Below are 18,327 nucleotides of genomic sequence, written 5' to 3' on the forward strand. Positions count from 1 at the left end.
CACACACTTTCTCTCTCCTTAATCTATCTTATCACACTCTTTTTTTCTCATTACACTTTCTCTCTCATCATACTTTCTCTCTCCTCAATCTTTTTCATCACACTCTTTTTCTTCTTTTTTTTCTCATCATACTTTCTCTCTCATCATACTTTCTCACTCCTCAATCTCTCCCATCACACTCTCTTTTCTCTTTTTTTCTTATCACACTTTCACTCTCATCACATTTTCTCTCTCCTCAATATCTCTTGTCACACTCTCTCCTTTTTTTCCTCAACACACTTTCTCTCTCCTCAATCTCTCCCATCACACTCACTGTTCTCTTTTTTTCTCACCACACTTTCTCTCTCATCTTACTTTCTCTCTCACCGTACTTTCTCTCTCCTCAATCTCTCTCTCCTCATTTTTTTCTCATTACATTTTCTCTATCTTCATCCTCACCCATCATACTTTCTCTCACATCATATTTTCTCTCTCATCTTCTCTCATCATGCTCTCTCCTATCACACTCTCTTTTCTCATTTTTTTTTTTCATCACATTTTCTCTCTCTTCATTCATTGTCATCACACTTTCTCTCTCATCATACTTTCTCTCCCATCATTCTCTTTATCATATTTTTCTCTCACATTCATCTTTCTCTCATATATAATTTTTTCTCTTATTTTCCATTAAGGGTAAAAAAGGAAAATTTGATTTATTCCGATAGAAAATATACAACTAACCAAACATTGCTTTTAAGAGTGATATCCATGCTCATACCCATTCCCATTCCACAATACAATGATTCACATTCCGATTCCTATTCCTAGGAATGAACCAAACACCCCCTCAGTTCTTGACAAGGTTCGTTGAGTCAAAACCGATGAGTATGTGATCTTCCAGGGCGAATGACTCACATATGTTTCATGCCCCCCTTACGTAGCTGAAATTGTAATTCTCATACTCATCCCGACTTTCTATAGTGTTTCAATTGAATCACAATTAAGTTTTTGTTAAAATTTGCATCGTGCAGATTATGTACTTGGGGTTTTGGTCGCTAGCGGAGGATCCGATGTAACGATATGACTTCTTTTCCTGTTCGTGGTATGACTCTCATTTGTCCCCTCGGATGAGTCTAGTGGCTAGCGCATGAGGTGTTGTCATCATAAGATCTGGGGTTCGAATCTCGGCAAAACCGAGGTAAATGTCTCCCTTATATGCTAGTCACTATTCCAAAGACTAGTAGCTGTCCGTGATTTACCTCCTCCGAGTTGGCCCTCAGACGGGTTGGCAGGGGCCCTGAGGGTGAACGTATTCGCTTTTTGCCACCATGAACAGGTATTGAACTTCGCATTCGTAGCAATTGAAACTCACATATGGTACCGTGAAAAGTTGGGTGACTATCCAAAAGATCGACGGGTTATCATTCCATTCATTTACTAAAAGTCTCCTAGATTACTTCTTATGAAACTTGAGACCTTCATTAAAATTTGCCCATTGTAGTGATAGTGATTGATCTCGTCCAAAAGTTGAGTAAATAGATGACCGGTTGATGTGATCCCGCAAGTACACGAGCGTCGCCAAATAATAAGTCGATCCCACGAGAACTGAGGATTAAATACTAATTGATTTTTATACTTCGAATTTAACTAGACAGAATCAATAATCGATTGATTTGAAGTTTTCGACTAAAATGTGAAAATAAAAGAAAGATAACTGTGGAAGTCCTTAATTCAGAAGATGTTATAGGTCGTTGGTTTCATTGTAATGGTGAATGTTATGCTATAATTCACTCATGTATCGGAGTACTTTCCCTGCCAATAACCAAATATATATGTCATCAAGTGAAGAAGTAACTTAGAGAGTGAGGGGAGAAGAAAGAGGACGGGGATTGGGCTCGGGAAGAAATGGATGGTGTGGAGAAGTAGGGCACGACGTCGGGTGAGGGGAGAAGAAAAAGAAAAAGGGAAAGGAAAAGGAAAATAAAAATAAAATTTTTCCTCGTTCAATGGGGTAGCTTAAACAGACTTTTCAGAGACGCAATATTTATCCCTGTAATCTACATCATACGACCTCCGAAAAATTTTCAAAAATTTTCTAAAAATTTCACTACTAAAAAAACTATTTTTAACGACGAATATTAATGACGGAATCAAATAACGTCGTTATTGGTGGTTCAACAATGACCAGATTTAGTGTCCGTCGTTGATGTGTATGCATTTAACGACGGTATTTATTCATGTCGTTGATGCTTTGGCATTAACGACCGTATTTGTTATTTTGGTCATTAATGTCATGCCTTTAACGACAGGATTTCCTCTTGTCGTTATTGCAAGATCTTTAACGACGGGATTTCCTCCCGTCGTTATTACAACATTCTAACTATTTAAGAAAAAATTGTAATAAAAACTGACACAGTGGATAATATTAGGTTCATTAATTCGCACATGAATATAGAAACGACATAAATATACCAAAAATAGGAAATATAAAATTACTAAAAATAGTAAAAAAAAATTCAGAGGCTTCAAAAAGTGAGAGTTAAATTAAATTGAAGACACAAAATTATCTCATGATCCAATGGTTGAGATAAATCAAATCAAAATACTAAACTGTCTTCTAATCAAATGGTTGAGATGACATATGACTCAAATAAATAAAATGATAGCATTAAACTCTATCCTCATCTAATCCCATGCGTTCAACCCCATATCCTAATCCAACCCACGGTCATTTTTTCCCCCTAAATGCATTAAACCTTATTTTTGCCGCATATATGCGTCTAAGCCCCCCAAATCCCCCTGCGCGCGTGACTCTTCATATTCCTCGCCTTCTTCCATTGTCGTCGAGCTCGAGATATCAGCAAATTCGACGGGCAGCAGGGGCACGCAAGTCCGAGGGGCAGTAGGGGCGCGCAGGTCCAGCGGGCAGCAGGGGCTTGCGCGATTCTTCATCTTCCTCGCATTTTATCATTGCTGTTGAGCTTGAGAGATCAGCAGGTCCGGTGGTTAGCAAGGCGCGCACGACTCTTCATCTTCCTCGGGTTCTGCTGTTGCCGTCGAGCTCAAGAGATCAGCAGGTTCGGTAAGCAATAGGGAAACCCTATTCCTGCAGTGACATTGTTGGTTCCCTGTAGTTCTGTGTCCCCTTCCACCTCTAGGGCTTTGAGCACGCGACGACGACTCCTCACTGCAGTTCCATCGTCATAGAGAAAATCAAGAGATCAACAGTCCGGCGACAATCTCCAAACTCCTATTTCAGGTGAGATATTTTTCTTTCTTCCCTTTTATTACGACTTCTATGTTCTCTTCAATTTCAATGGTAGGGATCCTTAGAATGATTACTTGTATTTCCTCTTCGTTTTCTACCATAGTGATCCTTAGAATCTAGTTACTTGTATTTTCTCTTCATTTTCTATGTCAGAGAACCTTAGAATATGATTATTTGTATTTTCTCTTCGTTTTCTATGGCAGGGATCCTTAGAATTTGATTACTTATATTTCTTCTTCATTTTCTACAGTAGGGATCCTTAGAATCTGATTTATAGTTAAATTTGTCCACCTTTTTGAATATAGAATGACACCCGATAAGAAATGGATGGATCTTATTAATGATCGACTTGGTGAAGCATATGGACAGGGGATTGAAAATTTTTTAGACTATGCTTTTGAAAGAACAAGAGCAACAAATGAAATTCGATGCCCATGTGTTAAATGTGCAAATGCACATTTTGGGTCTAGGGAATATGTTAAAATGCATTTGATTGTTTATGGAATACTTCAAAATTATAGATTTTGGTATCATCATGGAGAAAAGCCAGAGGATGATTTGGAACTACACAATTCGGAAACTGAAGTAGATGATAATGATTACTTCATGGAAGATCTTCTAAGAGATTTACATCCACATTATGATGATTCAAACCGTGCTAATATTAGTGAGGAACCAAATGATGAAGCTAAAATTTTTTATAGATTATTAAATGATTCAAAAGACCCTTTGTACCAAGGATCAAGGGTTTCAAAATTGTCAGCATTAATAAAGTTACTTCATCTCAAAAATGTTGGGCAATGGACAAATAAATCATTTAGCATGTTGTTGCAATTATTGAAGGAAGAAATATTACCAGAAGATTCTGATATTCCAGATTCATATTTTGATGCTAAAAATTTTATTAGAGATATCGGTCTTTCTTATGAAAAGATTAATGCATGTAAAAATAATTGTATGTTATTTTGGAAAGACCGTAAGAACTTGGATTTTTGTGAAGTGTGTGGAATATCCAGATGGAAGGAGGAAAGGCATAGTGGGGGAACTCAATTCAAAGCTAATGGAAAGAAGATTCCAAAGAAGATATTACGTTATTTCCCACTAAAACCAAGGCTGCAAAGGTTATTTATGTGTTCAAAAACTACCCCTTACATGAGATAGCACAATGATGCAAGGGTTGATGATGAAATTTTAAGGCATCCAGCTGATTCTATGACATGGAAATCATTTGATGAAAGATATAAAGATTTCTCCTCAGAGGCTCGCAATGTGAGACTTGGTCTCGCAAGTGATGGGTTTCAACCATTTGCAAATGCAAAAACAACATATAGCATTTGGCCTGTGATCCTTATTCCTTATAATTTACCACCATTGATGTGTATGAACTTGTCTAACTTCATTTTATCTGTTAATTCCTGGTCCAGAGAGTAGTGGAGATGCAATTGATATCTATTTGCAACCGTTGATCGATGAATTGATTGAGTTGTGGCACACTGGAGTAGATACTTTTGATACATCAACTTCTCAAAATTTTACTTTACGTGCTGCTTTGTTGTGGACAATTAATGTCTTCCCGACATACGCAAATTTATTTGGATGGAGTACAAAAGGAAAGTTAGCATGTCCTTGTTGTAATAAGGATACTTGCTCAATGAGATTGACAAATGGTGGTAAAGAGTGTTATATGGGTCATCGACGTTATCTCCCATTGAACCACAAATAGCGCAAGGATAAGAATTCCTTTATGGTACAGTTTAAATGAGATTGCCGCCTAAATCATTTTCTGGAAAAGATATTTTAAGTCAAGTCCAGGATTTGGAAGGCATAATCTTAAGTAAGGATACTACTAGAAAGACAAAAATATCTCATGACAAACGGGGTGATAATTGGCATAAGAAGAGTATATTCTTTAAGCTACCATATTGGGAAACATTGTTATTAAGGCATAATTTGGATGTGATGCATATTGAGAAAAATATATGTGATAGTGTTCTTGGAACAATTATGGATATTAAAGGCAAGACTAAAGATAACCACAAAACACGTCTTGATTTACAACTCTTGAATATAAGACCTGAATTGCATCCTGTTGCAATAGGAGATGATCTTGAGTTTCCTACTGCACCTTACACATTGTCCTCTAGTGAGAAACATCAGCTTTGTTTATTTCTTAAACAATTAAAAATGCCTGATGGCTTTTGTTCAAACATTGCAGATTGTATAAATGTTAGGGAGAACAAGATTTCAGGTTTAAAGAGTCATGATTGTCATATCTTACTAGAATATCTTATTCCTCTTGCAACATGAGGATTACTTTCAGAATCAGTGTATGAAGCTCTTGTTGAGCTATCAATGTTCTTCTCTAGTTTGTGTTCCAAATCACTAAAGATGGAAGACTTGAAACAACTTGAAAGACAAATTCCTATCACACTTTGTAAGTTGGAAAAGATTTTTCCACCCTCATTTTTTGACATCATGATACATTTGCCGATTCATTTAGCAATGGAAGCTATGCTTGGGGGACCTGTTCAATATCGATGGATGTATCCAATAGAACAAAAGTTGAGTACTTTCAAATCATATATTCGAAATAAAACTCATCCAGAGGCATCAATTGCTGAGGGTTATATCGCAAATGAGTGTATCAGTTTATGCTCAAGATATTTCGACACATCTGATTGTGGATGTATGGAAAGTAATGATAGTTTATCCATATTTTCATCCATTGAAGAGTTAACAATAGGAATAGCATGCAATTTGGATCGTGTTGACCAAGAGCGAGCTCACATCTACATATTAAAGAATTGTGAAGAAGTTCAATCATTTTACAAGTATGAAACTATAAACTTATTCTTCCATATTGTTGTTTTAATTATGATTAATCTCTAAATTTCCTATGTAGCGACTACTTGCAAATCCGTGCTTCTAGTGATTTGGTTTTGTCCGATGAGGAATGGGATAAACAATTTATTAACTGGTTCAGAATTAGAGTAAGTGAGATTTTTAATGTACATACATGTCTTTGTTTTCACTAATAAATTATATCTTGAGAGTAAGAATTTTTTTTTTTCAAATTTGATAGGTCGAGAGTTTACATAAAAATGACAAAACCAAAAAAATGGAAGACCTACTTTCTTTGTCACGTGGGCCTACACAGTATGGGAAGTCATTTGTATGTTGTAAAGTAAATGGATATAAATTCCACACCGAAGAGCACAACAAGGGCCTAAGGACACAAAATAGTGGTATTCTCGTTGTTGGGAACTATGGTGCAGAAAATATTGACTATTATGGAGTGTTATCACATATTATTGAATTACAATTTCTTGGTGAAAGACGAATTGTGGTTTTCAAGTGCAAATGTTTTGATGCGCATTCTAGAGAAAGAGGGATCAAAGTGAATAAATATGGTTTTGTTAGTGTAAATTGTCAACAGATTTTGAAATCAAATGAACCTTTTGTATTGGCCACTCAAGCATCACAAGTGTTTTATGTGATAGATAATACCTCAAAAGGTTGGCACATAGTGACAAAAACATCTCCTCGATACTCATATAATATGTTGACGAAGAGAGATTCAATGGCCACAAATATAGATGATATCCCAGAAGCTTATCAAAATTGAGGATAGAATAATATAAATCTTTATTTGCTTTGTGTAAGTGTTAGTGTTTTAAACTACTAAATGTATCATTTATATTATTTTTTCATTTAACTGATATAATAATGTATTTGTTGTAGGATCCTGGACTCTCAAAATTCATCTTTGGGTACTAAGAGAAAGCTATTTATAGCACCAGGTTCTTTAGCTCGAGGACATGGCAAAATCACAAGGCATTTAGGATTGTCCGGACAAAATCATGTTTCTGGATCAATTGAACATGAGCCTTCTTTGGTGAGCACATGTAACAATGATATGCAATGTGCGTCTGAACAAGTCAACCATGTGGAAGACTCAAGCTCTAATGGAATCTAGCCAAGGTATGAAAAAGTAATTTATAGTGTGGTAAAAATATTTTCATGTTTAGACAAATCATTTTCATGTAAATCTAAACTAATTGTTTTCATGTTTAGACAAATCATCTACTCAACAAAATTTGAACAAGCAAGGTAAAAATAAGTGTGGTATTGTGTGTAAATTTAAAAATGGAGAGAAACTTCTTATAAATTTCTATATGGGTCAAGCTGTTGGGTTGAATCATCAAGCCTTTACAAGACATTTGGGTATAATTGTAAGAGATGGAAACATATGCCCAATTTGAGTTCTTGCGTGGAATAAAATTGGTGAATATGCTAAAAATCACATGTGGGCTGCTGTTACGGTGAGTCTCTTACTAATCTTTAATACTTCCTATAAAATTCTTAGGAGAAGTACTCTTTGAATGTGTCACTATCATTATATATGTAGGTTCCTATTATATAGTTATGAATTTGATGCATTTCTATAGGAGACTTATCTATGGTTCTTTTTGTAAAGCTATGTCATTTATACTTTCTACCGCTAAGATTTAGATGCATCATATCATGATATATATTGACATATAATTTCAAATATATGGAATTATCTGTGCAAGTAGTCCTTTATTTTTTCCACCGTAGATAGAATTGTGTCCATATCATAGTTTATTGATTGGACTCAAACCATATCATATGAAATATTCTTTTATTGCAAGTTAGTCCTTTACTGATGTTCCTTTTAATCGTATTTTTGTGTTTTGAATCTTCACAAAATAAAATAATAACCATGCAAAACATGGTTATTATATGAAATATCTTATGCTCTTTTAACAGACTAGTTATGTCACATTGTTTCAACATGTGTTTAAAATATTTAATACTAACCAATTTTTTTATTATATGAAATATCTCATTATTATATGCTTACAAAAAACATTTTCAGGATAAGTTCAAAAATGATGATATTGAGCTATATCATGAGACAACCCTTAAACATATGCAACAATTATGGAAGAATTGGAGATGCGAGATGAACTCCAAATTTGTAAAACCATGCAAAACACGTCAAGAAGCTTTACAAAATGTTCCCAAGGGAATGGATAAACAAGATTGGGAATGGTTGGTTAAAGAATATTTTTTAAGTGAAAGTTTTCAGGTTATTCTTATCCCATCTTTTTTATGTTATAAATTACTTAATTTAAATGTCTTTTTTATAAAATTATACTAATATTAATATATTTGCAGAAAATGAGTAAAACAAATACACAGAATAGATCCTTGAAATCTATGCCACATCGAACAGGAAGCAAGCCTTTTAGGCAATTGCATATGAAATGATAAGACATATATTATAAGGATTTTATATTAATTTAGACATAAAATTGTGTCTTATTAATATTTATAGGGATGGACAACCTCCAGATTTTGCATCAATGTTTTTTGAGACACGAAAAAAGGGAGACCATATTGTTGATCTTGATGCAATGGAAAAATATGTGAGCATATAACATTTTAATTCATTTTTCACATGATATTTGATTCATCATAGATTTCAAAATCTTTTAACTTATTGAAGGATGAGATTTGTGAGGTTGTTCGAGAAGATTCTTCCTTGTCAAATATTCAACTTGTTGAGAAATGTTTTGGACCTCAACGACATGATCATGTTTTTGGCCATGGAGGAGGAGTGAGGCCTAAAGATGTGAGAGGACCTATTGCGTCAAAGCAAGAACTTCATCACGAGAATGTCACACTACGTGAGAAAATGAATAATATGGAATCTGAATTTAAAGCTTTTAAGGAGTTGATGCTGAAGAATTTACCACCTAATGTGCAAGTGACTGCATCGGCTTCAAATACTATTGAAGGTTGAATTAGTTACTTTAATTTTTTTTTTATTATTTCTTGTTTATTACTTGATAATGAGAATGAGTAGTTTTGTTCATTTTGACTTGTAAATGCTTCATAGGCGCACAAGCAATTGGTGAAGAACAATAGAATGAAAGTTCATAGGCACACAAGCAATTGGTGAGGAACAATAGAATGAAGGCTCATCTTAGTGATTGACGGGTATTCTTTAAAACACTTTTCGTACTTTGTTGTAATGTTATGGAATATGTAATCTCTTTTACATGTTAGGAAATAACACTTTTCGAAATATAATGAAGCTCACTGAATTTTTTTTTTAAAAAAAAACTTTGTCCAACTCACATGCATGTCATAGCCTACATTGGATTGCTGATCTGTATGTGCTGCACACTTTTCTTTCTTTACATCTACCCTATCAGCCATTGTTTTCATATAGCTATTGCAATATTAACTGTTCTTTGAGGTAGATTGGGTAAGTTACTCTAAGTTCTATTAAAGTTTTTATTGTGATACTAATTTTTTTTTTTGTATATTTATTATAGGTATTGGAGCTTGGAAGGGAAATAGACTTTTTGAAGTTTTTATGAATGTCAACATTTTGCATACGGAAGACTTTAGATAAATGAATATTTTTGATGTAATAAGTATTAATTTTGTTGGATGGTAATTAGACGTTGTGATATCAAGTTTAATGATATAGAAACAATTATCATGAATTACCGGATGATGTTTTAATATATTATGTTTTAGTTTTTATTAGCATTCATTAATGAATTTATTTTATATATATATATATATATATATATATATATATATATACACACACGATCCTAATATCCTGTGCGCCCGCACAATGCGCGACTGTGCGCGCGCGCAGGATATCAGGTTTTAGTTTTAGTTTTTTTTTAAAATTTTTTAATTAAAACAAATAATTAAAATATTTTTTTTAAAATTTTATTTTTAGGGTTTAGACTTTGGGTTATAGTATCAAAGTTATTTTTTTTTAGATTTTACCTCTAGGATTTAGACTTTAGGTTATAGTATCAAATCTATTAGGGTTCAGGCTTTGGGTTATAGTATCAAAGCTATTTTTTTTTTATATTTTACCTCTAGGGTTCATACTTTGGGTTATAGTATCAAAGTTATTTTTTTTAGATTTTACCTCTAGGGTTCAGGCTTTGGGTTATAGTATCAAAGCTATTTTTTTTTTTTAGATTTTACCTCTGGGGTTCAGGCTTCCCAATTAGGTTATAGTGTTTGGTTTTTAAAAAAAATTAAAATAAAATTAATTTAAGTATTTATTGAGTATTGTAATATGTTAAGGGGATATATTAATGTATTAGAAATTTATATAAGGAAATGTTAATTTTTTTAATTGATTTTTTAATTTAAAATATTAAAAAAAAAACAAAGCATCTCCTGCGCGACGCGCACAGTCGCACACTATGGGCGTCGCGCACGAGATCAGTATTCTATATATATATATATATTGACAGGTCCGATAAGTGATATCGTCATCGTCATTAACGACGGTATGCAAAACTATCATCGCCATTAACGACGGTATGCAAAACCTCGCCATTAACAACGGTATGCTAGGCCGTCGTTAAATAATTAAACGATGTTAAATTGTAATATATATAATTGTCATTGTTACTATTAACGATGGTACTATAACCGTCGTTACTATCATTAACAACGGTATCTAAACCTGTCGTTACTATCATTAACGATGGTAGTTAATACCGTGGTTAAAAACTTTTACCGACGATATTTTATTTCCCGTCGTTAATCAATTCCCGACTGGTACTTTTAGCTACAACTTCCTACGGTATTAAATACCGTCGTTGATGACGTTTAACGACGGGAAATGCCCCTTTAACGATGGGAAATCTGGTCGTTAAAGGGCCCTTTTTTAGTAGTGTTTTGAAAAATTCTATTAAGATTATTTCTCTATTTAACCTCCTTATTTAATTAATATTTATTGCTGTATTTTACATCGGATCCTTGAGTCAGTGAAAGATGGTGTGGAAGACATCCGAGGGACCACCGAACAAGGAGCCATGGAGTGGAGCTGAAGGAAGCGAACTTTAAGGCAACGTGAAGGATGACACGGAGAGGAGTCGCGGGCTCGGGTGCATCTGAGGAACAAAGGCCGATGAAGAGGGCTTCAAAGATGACTCCGGAAAAGATGAGAGGGAGTGAATGTAAGGTACAAGTCGACTGATACTTAGACCAGTCGACTGGTACAAATTCACGAAGAGCACAGAATGCTTCTGTGCTTGTCAGTTGCGAAGACTAGTCAACTGGTGTTGGCACCAGTCGACTGGTACATAGCCATTAGCAGGATCGCAGATTCTGCGGAGTGTCATTGGTTGTGTCCAATGGTCACACCAGTCGACTAATGCATTGATCAGTCGACTGGTGTCGGGTGAGTTGATTTGTTGATCAACTCTCTCCACTTATAAAAGAGGAACTTTGGAGCATAAAGGAAGGAACTGATTATTGGTGAATCACTCCTTTGTTATTGTCCAAAGCTGCCAAGTCTACTATTCCTCTCCAAACCTAAGTTCCATCTTGTAAGAGGAAGAGAACTTTGTGAGAGGTTGTACTCCACCGAGAAGGAGTAAGATCTAGTCGGAGATTGCCGGGGATTGATCCACCGACGGATCAAGGGTTCGTCCACCTCAAAGACATGCCGTGGAGTAGGAGCAAGCAATCTTCGAACCACGTAAAGGAATCGTGTTAGCGTTTGTATTCTCTCTTGTTTGCGTTCATTATTTTAGTTTTGTATTTTCGCTACGCACTAATCTTTTGTAGAAAAGAAATCAAAGTTGGGGGTGTTGTCTATCTAACCCCCCTTCTAACCAGTCGCAATATCCCCTACATTTAACATTACATCCAAGTTCTCATGAAGATGTAGCTGTCTTTGTCTATACGTTACAGTTGGGTCCTGCAACACTAACTCTTATATATTTAGCACTATACCCAAGTTTTAGAGATGTAGCGGTTCTTATTGAGATGTTATAGTCGGATTCTGCAATTCGTTCATTCCGGAAAACAATCTAGCATTAGAACAATAATTTAATGGATCCATTTATTGAACATTTCTCATAATTTTAATACTGGCTGGTAATCTAACATAATCCTCCTCCTTTATCTAAATTTGGGACCGATCATAACTGTTTCGTCATGGATGAAATTGGTTTATCTATTTAAGTATATATTTAATTATTTTTTGGAATTATCTTTATTATTGAATATTTTTTTCTCGATAAAATCGAGAGACAGTGATTTATCTTTGTTTATCAATTTCTCATTTTATTTTGTCAATAATTTTTTAAAAATTTTAGCCAGTAAAATACTATTCTATCCTGTGTCAATAATATAATATATTTTGTATGCATTTCATTAATAATATAATTTTAGTACCTAAATGTCCTAGTAAATTGTTTTGTAAAATAACATATTTTATTGGGGGAAAAATCATATACCAATATTTTTACCGTAGAGAGCACATGTCGCTGATGTAGTTGTTGGATGATTCATTGAATTCCCGACAGTCACATCTCCTGCAGCCACTGATGCACGAGAGCTGCTTTTCCCGCCCCTACGAGCGGGATCAACTGATTATGACATAGATTCTTACAGCATGAGTCGAGAGATCGAGGGTCTGCGGTAGTAATTGCGATAACATCAATATTTGTCCGTGCTAAACACCTGAGACCACCATGTCATAGCTGGGCCCGTATTCACCGTGATTTACTCCCTCTCATACTTGTGGGGCCGGGGTGAGGGGGCCGCTGGGTTGGCGGTTCCAACCTTTTGCAGCACGAGAGCTGCTTTTCCCCCTCCCCTCTTACGCACAGCTCCTCCACCTCCTCTCTCTCTCCCTGCCAAAAGACGCATGTAGCCCTCTCTTTATTTTTTTTTATTTTTTTTTATTTCATTTAATTCTCATTTAGTTTTCATTTTTTTATTAATTTTATTTAAAAATAACTCTCATACAATTATATTTTTAATTTTATTTTTTAATTAATTTAATTTATTATTTTTTAACCATACTTTATTTTTCAATTTTATATAAATTTTATTTAGTTTTTATTTTTTAATTAATTTAATTAATTATTTTTTTCATAATACTTATATTTTTTCAATTGATTTTTTTTAATTTTATTTTTTTATTAATTTTTTTAATCAATTTCTTTATCAATTTTTTATCAATTTTATTTTTTTCAATAATTTTTTTACATGTTTATAATCTTTTATTTATTTTTAGTTTATATTTAAAATTTAAAAAATACTACCAATTAATAATGAACACATTCATAACTTAGAAACAAACATATTTTTTCAAATGAAAAGTACATGTAATAATACAAAAAAAACATAAAAATATATAAAAATAGAAATCTTAATCAATATTGCCTCCAAATTCTATTCCCAATGTGTTTGGTGGTGGTGCACCTATTACTTCGTACCACAAATGAGCGCGTGTCCTGTAACGAGTGACCCATTTAAAGGGAGAGAAGATTATGATATGTGTTAATAGTTGGATGCGGATAATTTAAGTGTCAAATTAAGAATGTAATTTAAAGGAAGGGAGTAATTTAAAAATTTGATAAAAAAAATAATAAACAAAATTGATTAAAGAAATAAAACTAAATAAATATTAAAAAATTAAAAAAATAATAAATAAAATTAATTAAAAATAAAACTAAATAAAAATTAAATAAAATTAAAAAAAATATAAGTATTAATGAAAAAATAATAAACAAAATTAATTAAAAAATAAAACTAAATAAAATTAAATAAAATTAAAAATATATATAAGTATTAATGAAAAATAATAAATAAAATTGATTAAAAATTTAAACTAAATAAAAATTTTAAAATATATAAACTAAATAAAAATTTTAAAATATATATGAATGAAAAAAATTAAAAATAAAATTAATTTTTAAAATAAAACTAAATAAAATTAAACTAAATAAAAATTTAAAAATATATATGTATGAATAAAAAAAATTAATTAAAAAAAATTAAAATTAATTAAAAATTAAAAATTAAAAATTAAAAATTAAAAATATATAAGTATGAATTAAAAAAATTAAAAGTAAAATTAAAAAATAAAAAAAAAACAAAAAAGATAGAGGGTAGAATGGTCTTTTGGCAGGGAGAGAGAGAGAGGGGGGAAGGGGGGTGCGCGTGTCAGGGGAGGGGGGAAAAGCAATTTGCATGCACGATTCATTGGATTCCTGACAGCTATTTCTGCAGCTGGCTTGCAAAGTTTTTCCAAGAGATTATATTCTAACTTTTCACTTTTTATATTTCAATATTAATATTCGCAGAAAGATTCTTTTTCTCTTCCAGCTTCATTTCACCAAACACAAGTTTCAGATCTATTTTGGAACATTATATTATGTGTAATGGTGATCATGTCATATATTCTCTTCCAGCTTCATTTCACCAAACACAAGTTTCAGATCTATTTTGGAACATTATATTATGTGTAATGGTGATCATGTCATATATAAATTATATGGATAAATTCTATTATATATAATGTCAAATGGAATCCTATTATATTGTGAAGTAGTAGTGCTTGAAGATTTGAAAGAATAAAAGAAGTACTAATAGTTAAGCCACTTTATTTAATTTAATATAAAGTCAAACATAATAATTTTAGCTTTTTTAATGTTTCCATCGTATAAATTATGTTCAATTCATGTTCCAAAGTCAAACATCTGACTTCTGAGTTCTCAGCTCTTCCTAAACACCGCCGGACGGAGATGGCTGGCATATTGGAGACGATGATAGCCGCGAATGTTGTGGGCTTCTCCTTTCAGTTCATAGTGGGAAAGCTAGAGAAGATGCTAGAGGAAGAAGCCGCGTTGCTGGCCGGTGTCGAAGATGATGTCCGATACATAGTCGCTGAGCTCAGAAGCATCACCTCATTCTTGACGGCCTTGTCAACCAGGCGGAATCTGCAGGATGATCAACTGCAGAACTGGATGCAGGAAGTGAGGGAGGTGGCTTATGATGCCGAAGACTCAATCGATGAGTTTGTATGCCGTCTCGGATGGACACCCTGCGACGAGCGCGGAGTCAAAGGTTTTATCAAGCACTTCCTTCACCGTATAAAATCATTGAAAGCTCGCCATTGCATCGCTTCAGATCTCAAGAAATTGAAGGTTCATGTAGAAGAGGTCAGAAAGAGGCACGATCGCTATTCCCACCCAAATGAAGCTACAGGCACCGCCACCAGCTTGGAAATGGCTGGCACATATTCTGATCCACGAATCATCGGCCATTTTGTAGAGGAAGCTCAACTCGTGGGCATCAAGGAGAGCAAAGGTACGCTCATCGAGTGGGTGTTGGACAAGAACCGTCTCGAGCTCACAGTGATTTCTCTCTTCGGCTTCGGTGGTTTAGGAAAGACAACTTTAGTCAGGACAGTCTATGACGATCCTACTATCGTCGGAGGCCACTTCGAATCTCGAGCTTGGATCACAGTGTCACAAAATTACAGCATCAAAGGGCTTCTCAAAAAGATTATTCGACAAATCTCCGTCAACGAGCAACAAATCCGGGATGTTCTAGGGTGCCAAGATGACAGGTTGAACACAGAGCAACTTCTGAACATGATGGACGAGACGCAACTGGTGAAGACAGTCAGAGACCATCTCCAAGGAAAGAGGTATTTGCTTGTTTTTGATGACGTTTGGAGAACTCAAGCATGGGAAGGCTTGAGCATCGCATTGCCACCTGGTAAAGAAGGAAGTAGGGTCATAGTGACCACCCGCATTGAGGATGTGGCAAATATAAGTTGTTCTCGTAATCATCGATTTATATTTAAAGTCGATCCTTTATCACCTGAGCTATCTTGGGAGTTATTGTGTAAAAGAGTATTTGAAGCGCCTTACTATAGTTGTCCTCCAGAGCTAGAAAATGTTGGTAGAGAAATCTTGCAAAAGTGCAATGGACTGCCACTTGCGATCGTGACGATTGGAGGCCTTCTGGCTTCCAAGCCTGATAAAAAACTTGAGGAATGGAAAGACTTGAGCAACCACCTTCGTTTGGAGATAGCAACTAACGATATGCTGTTGAAGATCCATCAGATACTAGTTTTGAGTTACAATGATTTGCCTTACCATCTCAAGCCTTGCTTCTTATTCTTAGGCATCTTCCCTGAGGATTTTGAGATTCACCGGAAGCGCCTGATGAGACGGTGGATTGCTGAAGGGATTGTGAGTGGCATAGGCGGCTTGCCCGCTGAGAAAGTCGGCGAGCGCTACTTCAACCAGTTGGTGAATCGGAGTTTGGTGCAGCCATCGCAATTTGATGATAGTGGGACAGTGAAATCCTGCCGCGTCCATGACATGATGCTTGATGTGATACTCTGGATATCGAGTAAGGAAAACTTTGCGGTGATTCTGGACGAGCAGACCACGACTCCACCGCAACGTCAGAAGATAAGACGCTTATCGTGGCATGGAGGAAACAGTGGATTAGTGCCTGACCCTGATCTGTCCCGCCTCCGATCCTTCACTGCATTTGGTGTGGATGTACCACCACCGAAAGATTATAGAAAGTTGAGGCAGTTGAGGGCAATTGATCTGGAAGGATGTAGGGCCTTGCATTATCTCCTTCCCACGAGCTTTTCCAAGTTGTATATTTTGAAGTACTTGTCTCTAAGAAATACTGGACTATCTGAATTGTCAGATTCAATTGGAGATTTGCATAATCTAGAGTTTTTGGATATAAGAGGAAATCATATTAGCAAACTACCGAATACCATCGTCAAACTCCAAAAACTGGTCTACCTGCTTGCTAGTAATTATTTGAAGGTCCCGAAAAGAATAGAAAAGTTGAAAAGACTTGTCGCGTTTGGAATGGCATATGTTGAGAATGTGCAGTCGCTACAGGAGATTGGTGAGCTTGTCGATCTCCAGAAGCTTGGCATCGGGTTTCATGATGATCTATCACTCAGAATGCAGGAGATCAGCGCCCTGTTCTCGAAGCTCATTGGCAGCCTTCGATCTCTAAAGATTTCCAGTTGGCCAAACAGCGGTCTGAAAACGGCACTCGATGAGGTAGCTTCGCCGCCATTGCTGCTCTGCAAGCTCCAGATATGGTGCAAACTTGGCGAATTGCCTCCTTGGTTTGCATCTCTAAATCATGTGGTCAAGATATCTCTGATATGGACACTACTGCAGCTCGAGAATCTACAAGTCTTGAAAAATCTCCGCGCTTTGGTCAACCTGAAACTAGGATTTAGGTCATTCGTCCATCATGATTTAGTCTTCGATCAGGGAGGGTTCACACAACTTAAGTTCCTGGAAATTAGTGGGTACAATGTGAGTTTCAAAGTAGGTGCAGTCCGAAGCCTCGAAATCCTTAAAATATTTTTTGTGACGGGAGGGAGAAGAGTCAATGGCATAGAACATCTGCATGGGCTAAGGGAGGTTCACATTAAAACTAGGGATGAAGAAATAATAGAGATGGTCAAAAATATTTCAGCAAACCATTCAAATCGTCTGAAATGTTTTGCAACACAACTTTAGCATGCTTAAGGCATATGATTCGACTCAGAGGAAGCAAAGCTTGCTGTCAATGCAGAGGTGAAATTAATAAAACATCTGGTGTGGTGTGTATTCTAGTTCTTCTCTCCAACTTATCCATTGCTAATCTCTTCTATTATGCTTAATTCTCAAACTTATTTAGCTATTCAAATTATCCTTTGTCAATCTCTCTCTTCCACTGTGCCTTTGTATTTCGGAAGCAGTATGTAATGTAATCTTCAAATATTGCTATTCAAAATAAGAGTGACTATATGAAACCAATATAATATGAAAATTTAGGAGAATATCAATGTTCTATACAACTGATATGTGCCATATTGTTCTTGAATTAGGCAAGTAGAATGTGAAAATTGAAGTGTAAACATTCTCCAGTCATCTCTCAAATGAATTTTTAGTTTTGTGCTCAGGAATAAATCTATAATTACCTTAATTGTCCATAAAATCCATCACACTTGAAAAAAAAAATCATAATCCAAATTCTAATTTTGTATTTAGTTAGGCATATAGAATTATATATATATAAAGGAATTTATCAAATGAATTTTTATATCACTATATCTCCTCATCTTTTATATCAATCTCAGCATCTAAAAATTTGCAACCATCGATCGGCTATTTCCTTATTTGAGTTTTGGGTTTGTGTGGGTTTTTGACTTGGTTTTGTGTGTG

General features: G+C 34.8%; 1 protein-coding gene across 1 annotated transcript; it reads left to right on the forward strand.

Moving 5' to 3' along the window:
* Positions 1-14,833: 14,833 nt before the first annotated feature.
* Positions 14,834-17,784, forward strand: LOC122049190 (disease resistance protein Pik-2-like). The gene has a single exon (XM_042610617.1). The coding sequence runs from the start codon at positions 14,866-14,868 to the stop codon at positions 17,638-17,640; it is 2,775 nt and encodes a 924-aa protein (XP_042466551.1). The 5' UTR covers positions 14,834-14,865; the 3' UTR covers positions 17,641-17,784.
* Positions 17,785-18,327: the final 543 nt, after the last annotated feature.

This window comes from Zingiber officinale, chromosome 2B, assembly GCF_018446385.1.
Source record: "Zingiber officinale cultivar Zhangliang chromosome 2B, Zo_v1.1, whole genome shotgun sequence".
Lineage (NCBI taxonomy): Eukaryota > Viridiplantae > Streptophyta > Magnoliopsida > Zingiberales > Zingiberaceae > Zingiber > Zingiber officinale.